We start from the raw sequence: 10015 nt of genomic DNA, 5'->3' as shown, positions 1-10015 counted from the left end.
TGGGGAAGGCAGGGCCAGCCTGTCGCTCGCACTCCATGGTTTGCACTTCTGATCGCCTCCCCGCTCAGCTGCCAGTCGCTTACTGCCCATCGGCCGAGGTTTTATTAGGCAGACGCTTACTCGTCTGTCTCAGACTGTCTCACGCGTAGTTTTCAGATCTGGCTTTCAAAGATCAGCGTTTCGGGGTGTTCAGATGTGCGTCTCCTACAGCTGACGTGCCTCTCTCTGTGTGTCTTACCCGTATAGCGGCCGTAACACACTCTCCACAGTTGGCTGCGAAAAGAATTCCCCCTTTTTTTTCTCGCTAAGGGCTGAGAGAGCGATGCTGTGCTGCTGTGTGGCACCGAGTTCCTCTGGTAAGCTGCTGGGCGTCTCGTTGTGCAATCACCAGGGTGCTCGGCCCCGTGGCAGGAGGTTCTCAAGTCTTTGCAGAAAGTTTCCCATAGTAGTTGAAAGCGGATGAACTGGGGTATTCCAATTCTTACGGAAATCAATGATTTTTCTTTTCCATTAACAATGGAGTTATTTTATTTGCTGTATGATTTTTAAATTCTGCCCTTAAAAAAAAAAAAAAATCTTGCCCATGGCAGAATTTGCAGAATTTACTATGGGGAGATGTAATATACACCTAATTAAGAGCTTAGGGTTTTATTTTTAATGGGGTTAGGTCTCCTCTGTGTTTCTCCTGTGGTCTGAGACTTGCATTATCAAAACCAACTAGCGTTTTAGTTAAAACAATTGTAACCGATTCCATACCACGACAGCTCGGATAAACAAGCTCCCGCTTTTCCCTGCTTGAAACCTTTTCCTGCGGGCGTGAACCTGAGCTCTGCCAGCGGTGTGCCGGGGTGATCGCTCCCGCGTGGAGAACAAACCGCAGCCGGGGGGGGGTGGAGGCCCCAGCAGCTGCCCGGCAGCCGCTCTCACCAGCATCACCGCCACGCAGGGCCCGGGTCCCTGGTGTGCCACCATCCTCCGCCGTCGGGGACAGCCCCGCCGACCGCAGCCAGGGTACGGACAGTCCTCTGGGACACCCGGGTCTGTCCCACCGGAATCGGTGGGAAGGTTAGAGGCAAAGGGTTGGGGATCAAGCGTGAAGTGTGATGGAGAGGGGTCTGGCCTGGGACTGCCCGCAGCGCTGAAGGAGGATCCCGGTTGTAGGTGGCAAACCTGTCCTAGCTTGGGGGTTTGCGAGGAAACCAAGCCGCCAAAACTGCCCAGGAGCGTGAAGAACCACCTGCATGTCTCTGAGGTACCCGGCTGCGACTTGGGCCACCGTTTCGTGGGAAACTTGGTTGGTTGTCACACGTGTTCCCCTATGAAGCGGCAGTTCACTGGAGAAATCCCATTGTGGCCTGACCTTCATTTCAGGAAAGAAATTGGTGACCCTTCGTTTCAAAATGTTGTTCTTACACGTTTTCATTTTCGTATTGTTTGTAGTGCTCATTCTCTCCTGCCATGTCAGTAGTGGTGCCTCTTGTATCTCCAGATCGCAGTGTCTGCAGGAAAGAAGAGATGTTTTCAGTCCATAGTAAGTAGCAGCAGCCCTTAACGAGTTGGAAACTGAAACCACAGAGCGTTTATTTAACGGAGTTTGTATTGCATGACATGTCAGTACAGGTGTCATGAAATAACTTTGAAATGATCAAACATGCAACATTTGAAATAGCATTTTTAAACTTAAGAATAAAAAAAAAAAAGAAATGGAAATTTTTATGGTAGAATTTTTCTTGAACGAACCAAGTTTAACTCCGTTTTCCAGGGGAAACTTCACCGAAATCAGTAGGATTTCATCCGTATGCATACACACAACTAGTTTTACTGAAACTGCTTTTTTCTGGCGAATTCCTGTTTTGACAAACCAATGTCTGACCTATTATCAACCAACCAGCATCGCAGCACCTTTAAAAACTTTGTTAAACCTTACCTGATTGTAAGGTCAGCCTGTTCCTTGGCGTACCACCGGCAGGCTCAGTGGGACCAGAGGGAGCCCCGCATCCCGCGGGCTCAGGCCCCGCTCCGTCTGTTACAGGAACCTGTTGCATTACAGCAGTTTGCTGCCAACCCAACGCTGTCTGTACAAAACCAGTTCAGTTTGGTATCGATGTGATTTTAAACTTTCCTACCGCCGGGGTTTGTAGCTGTAGAACTGACCTTTCAGGACGGTGTAACTGCTGGTGGTGAGCGCGTGGGTGACAGACGCACGCGCCCCCAGCCCGCGTGTGTGTATCCCCCTCCGTCCCCCGGGCAGCTCTTCCCGTGTTCTCGAGGCGGTCGAAGCAGACTGCAGTTACCTCATCTCGTTCTTGCTCTGTTTCGGGGACTCTTAGACCAGGGTTTAATTTTTTTTCCTTGTTTTGAAAGGAATGGTGTTTTTTAAAATGGGGGTTGGAGCTAGGGGGAGGGATCGGGGCATGACAAAGGAAAATCACAACCTTTTTCGTACTGGGTTTTGAGAAGACTTGTCCTCCAACACGAGCAGTTACCGCTCGGGCCGACTGTGGGCAGGCTCTGCATTGTTGAAGGTAAATTTAGGGTTACACTAGCAACACTATCTTGCTTGTAAAACAATGAGATGCATTTTTTTCAAGAAATGGTATTTGCATATCTTTTAAAATGTCATTTTTAAAAATAAATAAACCACCAGCTAGGATTTGACACAGGCCACTTAGAACTTACCCCTGATACTGGCATAACCCATCCAGAAAGGTTTGTTGTTGTATTTTGGTTTTGGTTTTGTTTGGGTTTTGGGTTTTGGTTTTTTTTTTTTTTAATATTTAAAAAAAAATGTTACTTTTCTGTATGATGTGCATGCAAATTTACAGTAACTCTTTTTCTTAAAACTTTTTAGTGCCATTTCTAGTATATTCCTGTAAATGTCAGTTACTGAAAAGAAATGAGTCAATGTAAGTAGTTTAGCTTGTTTATTGCAAATTGCTGGCCTCCAACACAACAGAATTTAAAAAAACAAAACAAAAAAAAGAGTTAGAAAGTAATCTTTGATGTTACTGGTAATCATGGACTCTGGTCCTGGGGCATTTGTTTTGTTTTCATAATAAAAAGAAAAATGGGTTTGTGTGTGCGGTTTGATCCCCTATTTTCCCCCTCTCCTCCCCCCCCCCCTTTCCCTTCCTCATCTCCTTTTTCAGGTAGTGCTCTCGCTCCAGTTGAAAACTCGTAGGGCTTTGATGGAGCAGTCGGTTGAGTGGCATTGCCAGGAGACAGACATAAATAGACGAAGAGACCCGGTGCCACGAGTACTGAAATAATTTGGAAGTGATTTTGCAAGTCCAGCTGCCAGTGCTGATGGAGTGCTGCCGTAACGGGGCAAACTGCCTTCAGAGCAGGGGGCAGGTCCGGGCCGCTGCCAGCCTGGTCGGGGGTTTCCAGGTCACGGTTCAGTACCTGGCACAGACACGCTTGAAATACACCTTCTGGTGGCGAGGGGAGCACTCGGGCAGCCGAGGAAGGACTTGGACTCTTCCTAGAAGCCTGAAGGGGTCTTGGGTTACGTGAGAATTGCGTCTGACTGAGGTAAGTTCAGCTGAAGAGCAGACGGGACGTTTCACCCGGGTTTAACGCCGACTGCTTTCAAGCCACCAGGACCTGAAGGCACCCGAGGGGCTTTCCCACCCGCGCTGGCAGCGGCACCAGCTCCGCCAGCCGGTGCTGGCCCTGCAGGTCAGCGAGCCCAGGGTGCCAGGGCCGTGGAGGACACGGCTGGGACAGGAGGGGCCCAGAGTCGCTGGTCCCGTTCACAGCAGAGTCTTGACGTTACTGTGTGGTGGCCAAGATCTATTTTGGTCACTGGAGAGGATTCAGGTTGGGTTTGCTGTTGGGTTTCTCAGAGGCATGCCTGATGGTTTATTTATAAGCGAAGGGTTACAACGGCCAGCTTTCTCCAGGGTTAATTTTTCTCTAACCCTGTTCCTGCTCACTGGGTTTAAAAGCCGTGATCTCTCTCTAAGGTTTTAGCAAACCTGTTTTGCTTAGCCCTTGTATCGGTGTAGCTGTGTGTGGTATCGACGTGAGGAGGAAATGTTTGGTTCAACTTACCCTCTAAAATACTGCCCCGCAGGAAGATGTTTTCTTCAGCATTTATAGTGAATTATTCCTGGGTGCATCAAGCAGTGCTGCTGCTGCTCACACAGGCTTGGAGGAGGCTGAGGACAGGCTGTATCGACAGGTTATCGCGCGTGTGACAGCCCTGTCCTCCTCCCGGAACGCACCACAAAGACGTGGCAAGGGCTGTTGGGTTTGGGAACCTGGGGCTGCATCTGCACAGGGCCCGTCTTCACAGGTGAAGCGCTGTGACTTTGGAGAGGGAGGTGACCCACAGCCCCACCAGTAACCGAGGTCATGCCCAACTGGGAGGAACTGCCTGTCTGCTGAGCCTTCCCCCTTCTGCCCGGGTGGGGACTGGCAGTGATAACGGCTCTAATCCTCCTCCCGTGTGCCAGAGTGATTAACATGCAGAAGAGAAACAAATGCTTGCGATGATGCACTCAAATCATTTTAATGCACTTTATCAAAGAGGATACAACAGCATTTTAAACAAGTGCATCGACACCACAATGCTAATAGCAGCTACTCCACAAACCTGCTGTGACTAATAAAGACACAGTGATATGGGAAATAATGCAGTCACGTTCACAGAGAGATGGAAGAACGAGTCACCCTCTTCCTGTATTGTCGTGTCCAGCCTCAGTCCTGGAAGAATTTATGCACATACTTCAGTTTTCATTCCTGTACAGTCCAATTAACGCTTCCCAAGCAACTGAACTTTGGTTTACCAGCCACATGAACAAAAAGAGACTGATTAAACCCAAAATAATCAACTTTCTTACTGAAATTAAAAAAAAAAAATAAATCTATGTGTGTGGGTTTTTTTTTTTCTATAAGAAAAGTAACGAAAACGAACAGCTGGTTTTAGGGACGTGCTGTTCCTCAAACTCCCAGAGTTCGCATGCTCCCCTGGGCTGCTGGACAGGCCCTGAATCCTCCTCTCCTGCCTCTCCAGGCACTTTCCAGGGGAGCTCTCAGACCGGCCTCCTGCCCCTTCCTGTAAACCATCACTCCTTCCTTCGGCCGAGCACTGGAGCCCTGGCTGGCTCCCACCGCCCTGGCACCGCTCTACCCTAACCCGCCCACTCAGCACAGGAGCATCACCACCGCCGGCAGCTTTCCGAGTCTCGCTAGTTTTGTGAATCCCACTTAAAAACCATTGATTCGCCAAACTATTTCCCACCCAGCGCAGATCAAGAGGACGACGCGAGCGTGCAGAGCCGCGCGCGGGGCTGCGAAGCGCCGAGGGCCATCAGCAGGTTTAGTTTCACGAGCACACGCGTACGGTACCGAACATCCGCACGTGCAGGAACAGCACTGTAAAACAAACGAGCTGCCTGTGGTTTGCCGTGCGAACACGTGCTACGGATCAGGGTGGGGTACATCAAAACCCCTCCGAGCTCACGTCAGAACAGGTACGTTCTGCTCAGGGCACGGACTCGAGCATTTAACCCACACGGGTGAGCTGGAAGAGATTCTTCTTCGCTGTATTAAAAAAAAATAATAAATAAAGTGCTTGAAAAATGCAAAAGAGGTTTTAGATAAATATAATAGAAGTAATGACTGTGCCTAATTTTAGGCAGGTAAATAATCCATACTGAAGTCAACATCAAATACTGATTTGCTTGAAGTTAAGCCTGTACCTAAGTGCTGCTGGATGAGGCACCCGGGTCTGCAGGAGGACGTCCTAGGCAGGACATAAAGGGAGCCTACGACTTGAGCCCGATGTGAACCCCGGGCACGTAACTAGCACCCCTGGAAGTGGTGCTGCTTTGTTTAATAAAGGGTTCGGTGATTGCTGGGTTGGGTTTCTCAGCTTGATCTTGCCCGGAGTAAGTCAGCGACTCGAGCGGAACCAACCCGAACGCAGTCTCTATTCCCAAGAAGCGCAATTATTGTTATTTCCCCCCCCCGAAATCCTTCAGTTAGTTGAAACAAACACTCCCAGACACAACTTTTAAAAAACATGCACCAAAACTACCACCCAACCCCAATTAGAAGACAAACCCTTCCAAGCTACTGCATCCATTAAAGCCTAAATGCAAAGCAAACCTCAGCAGACTGTTCCCTCCTGTGACTGATCTCTGGGGGCAGGTACGTGCTGTGCAGGAGTGCCCTGACGTCCCTTAGCAGATCTGTGTGTTTACAAGAGCTTTCTTCCTGTTGCTCTCCCGGGCCTGTCCCCTCCCTTTCAGGTGGTTCACTTGGTGACCTGTTCCCCAAGCGTGGGCTGGGGATCGAGCTGCGTGATTCCCCCCGCAATAAATCATCTCGTTACCTGGCTGTAAGAGACCACTTCCAGGGCAGTAAATGAAGGGAGAGGGGCAAGCAGAACAAGTGATGGCCGGATAGTTTTGCAGATCACCTTCCTAAATTCTTAGCCTCGATGGAAACGGATCTGCGCTCGCCTCTCTCCCACCAGCACCCGCAGAGCTTTGGCAATGCACAAGGACTAGCAAGCAGAAGCACCTACTGGGGCTGGTTCCCAAATGACAGCGGGTGTTCCCCGTGGTGCACAAACCACTTTCAAGCGACACGTGGTCCAGCACAGACCCTGCCAAGGTGCTAAGTGGCAAACACAGGCTCCTGAGTTCCCGAGCAAGACTGGTTTTGTTGTACACACCCAATGACAAGCAAAATCTGATGCTACCAACAGCAAAAACAAACGTAAACTTCCGACAGCCCTTCTGGCCTGTCCCGTACACGCTGCCTTAGCCGCAGGTCTGTTGTGAGGATGATGCAAACCGATCTCCCCCAGCTTGCTCCAAGTCTCGTTTGTCTCCACGTGTGGATTTCTGATGCAAAACCACCAAAACTACATAATAGCGCAAAACTTCGATTGCCCAGTGTCCCTGGAGACATCCAGCTTGTTTTTGTCCCGCACCAGGATGGCTTCGTTGCCGTACTGCGAGTACCACATACTCCGACTCCGGCTCAGGTAGGTGTTGGGAGGCGCTGACTCCAGCTTCTGCTGCTGCTGCTGCCAGATGAGCAGAGAGGTGTCCCGGTACCGCAGCCGGGCGTAGCCCTCGGACAAGGCTTTTTCAGGCAGGGGGACCCTCCCGTTCATTACTTTATCAGTCATCTGCTCAGGGACAGCCCCAAAGATGAGAGCTCCTTCCCAGCAGCTCCGAAATACACCCCGCTGGGTCGGTCCAGGAGGACTGCTGTTGCTTTGAGCTCAAGGGAGAACATCCCCAGGGGCACGGCTCTCGGGACCCACGAGCTGTTGGTCGGTGTAAGCACCGCTCTGCAGAGGGAGCGGGGCTACGCGCACCCAAAAATCACAACGGGCAGCCCAGCCTTGCTTAAATAACAAGCCAGGACTTCCGAAAGCTTATCCAGCGGTGATGCCGCTACGTGTTTCATCTCGCGAAGGGTCCACGCACACACGAGGTGCTGTCGAGAGTCCACGACGTACCTCAAGTGGAGGCTCCACGGACGGTGGGCTTCCTCCGCAGCTGGGAAGGACGGGCTGAGCGGCTCTGGATGAGTTTTGCTCCCCAAAGAACGGATCCTGAAGCCGTAGGGCAGACCGAAGGGGTCAGACCTAAGACGTCACCAGCGCCCAGGCCCGAACTCTCCACCTGTGCTTCACGCTGATGCCGGACTGACGGACGGGAGCGCAGCAAGTCACGTCCTCAGGGATGCAGGAGAAGATGCTGCCTCCAGCCCCGGTTATGGTACCCGAGCTGGGGTGCCCGTCGCCTCCTGACTGCTTCAACCTGGGGGGGGGGGGACACAGCGAGAGTCACCCCAAACCCTGGCAGCGGGGTTCCCCGTCCTGCGAGGGCCCTTTCCCCGGCACCACCGTGTCCCCCACCTCCCTCCCGCCGGCCCCCCACAGCCCCCCGACCCCTTCCACCGCCACTGCGCACCCCGCTAAGGCCTCCCGGGGGTCTCCTGCACCCTCCTGCCCCTCCGCCCCCGCTGTGGGGCAGCCCTCATCCCCAATTGCCCCCCCGGGGGCTCCCTGCCCGCCTCCCCCAGCCCGTGTCCCCCGCCCCGCGCCGGTGCTGCCCGGCCCCACCGTTGCCTGCGCGGCCCGGCCCGGCCCGGCCCGGCCCCGGCCCCGGCGCCGCTCGGCGGAGCAGCCGCGGAGCCGCCTCCCGATCGCATCACGGCGGGAGGAGCCAGAGCCACGGCGGGGGCGGGGGGGCGGGAGGCGGGCGGGGGTACGGCGGGGGGGCTGCCCGAGCCGGGGGCGTGGGTGTAGGGCACGGCGAGGGAGCATCCCGAGTGGGGGGCGTGGGTCCGGGGCATGGTCGTGGGGCTCCCCACGCCGGGTCTGTGCGTCCAGGGCATGGTCGTGGGGCTCCCCGAGTGGGGTGCGTGGGTCTAGGGCACGGCAAGGGAGCATCCCGAGTGGGGGGCGTGGGTCCGGGGCATGGCGGTGGGGCTCCCCACGCCGGGTCTGTGGGTCCGGGGCATGGTCGTGGGGCTCCCCGAGTGGGGTGTGTGGGTCTAGGCACGGCAAGGGAGCATCCCGAGTGGGGGGCGTGGGTCCGGGGCACGGTGGTGGGGCTCCCCACGCCGGGTCTGTGGGTCCGGGGCACGGTGGTGGGGCTCCCTGAGTGGGGTCTGTGGGTCCAGGGTATGGCGGTGGGGCTCCCCAAGTGGATTACATGGGTCCAAGGCACAGCAGTGAGGCTCCTTGAGTGGGGTGCGTGGGTCTGGGGCATGGCAGTGGGGCTCCCCACGCTGGGTCTGTGGGTCCAGGACACGGCAGTGGGGATCCCGAGTGGGGTGCCTGGGTCCAGGGTACAGCAATGGGGCTCCCCGAGTGGGGTGCAGGGGTTCCGGGCACGGCAATGGAGCATCCTGAGTGGGGTGCCTGGGTCCAGGGTACGGCAGTGGGGCTCCCGGAGTGGGGTGCATGGGTCCAGGGCATGGCAATGGGGCTCCCTACATTGGATCTGTGGGTCTGGGTCACGGCAGTGGGGCTCCCCACGCTGGGTCTGTAGGTCTGGGGCACGGCAGTGGGGCTCCCCACGCTGGGTCTGTGGGTCTGGGGCACGGCAGTGGGGCTCCCCACTCTGGGTGCATGAGTCCCACAGGTGTCAGCCCCCTCTGGGTGCCCAGAGCATTTTAAAGGGACGCCCAGCGCTGGGTGCGCTGAGCCTGTGGCATCATACACAGAAGCTGAACTGGGGGAGCCTGGTGTGGCCCACCCCGTCCGGCACTGCCCTTGGGAGCGCGGCTCTCCTTGCTGCTGCAGGTGCTGGGGTGGGCGCCAGCCCCGGGATTTACAGCCAAGGCAGAGCATGTTGCTGCCCAGTCTCCTTTCTGCTGGGTGACTGGTGCGGCAGCCGTTCGTGCTGGGAGGGTGCGGGGTACCCTTTGTACCCCTTCTCCGGCTCCCCAGTGACTGCCCATGCGTGGGCTGAAGGCAGGTAGGGGACAGCCCTACGTGTCCTGAGCCTCCTGTGACCGTCGCTGTGACAGCCACGCGGGTACATGTCGGGTGGGCTGTGTGGAAAAGGAGCGTGACTGAGCAGCACCTCCTCTACCTCCGCTCCTCATCGCCGTCTGCTCCCTTAGCCCAACCGTCCCTTGGCAAGCACAGTAAGAAATATGTTTTGAAGAGAGCTGTAGGGCTTAGTCTTTTTTTTTTTTTCTGATGATGCTAAATTTAAGCTCTCAATCTTCTTATCTCCTGTGAATGCAGCGCCATCTAATCTCCTGTTAAGGACCAGATACACTTATCTGCTGCAGAGCTACTCGAGGCGTTGCTGCCATTCCGCTTGGCCTTCATGGACACAAACAAGACGCGGTGGTTTACTTCTGTCAGATAGAAGCACGCTGCAAGTCCCCGTTCCCAGAAGATTTAGACCAAACATGAAGAAGAAGGAAGAAATAAAAGAAAAGAAAAGAAAAAAAAAAAAAAAAAAGAAGAATGAATACCCGATCAAAATGTTTACTAACAGAAATGTCCTGACACTGCTGCTTA

The 10015-nt window shown here is 54.3% G+C and overlaps 1 protein-coding gene across 1 annotated transcript; it reads right to left on the bottom strand.

Moving 5' to 3' along the window:
• Positions 1 to 6880: 6880 nt before the first annotated feature.
• On the bottom strand, positions 6881 to 7150 carry BRD3OS (BRD3 opposite strand). Its single transcript, XM_086475885.1, has one exon. It carries the CDS (start codon positions 7148 to 7150, stop codon positions 6881 to 6883), a length of 270 nt encoding a protein of 89 aa, XP_086332011.1.
• Positions 7151 to 10015: the final 2865 nt, after the last annotated feature.

This window comes from Leptosomus discolor, chromosome 19, assembly GCF_034619465.1.
Source record: "Leptosomus discolor isolate bLepDis1 chromosome 19, bLepDis1.hap2, whole genome shotgun sequence".
NCBI lineage: Eukaryota > Metazoa > Chordata > Aves > Leptosomiformes > Leptosomidae > Leptosomus > Leptosomus discolor.
This window is presented reverse-complemented; position numbering and strand designations above follow the sequence as displayed.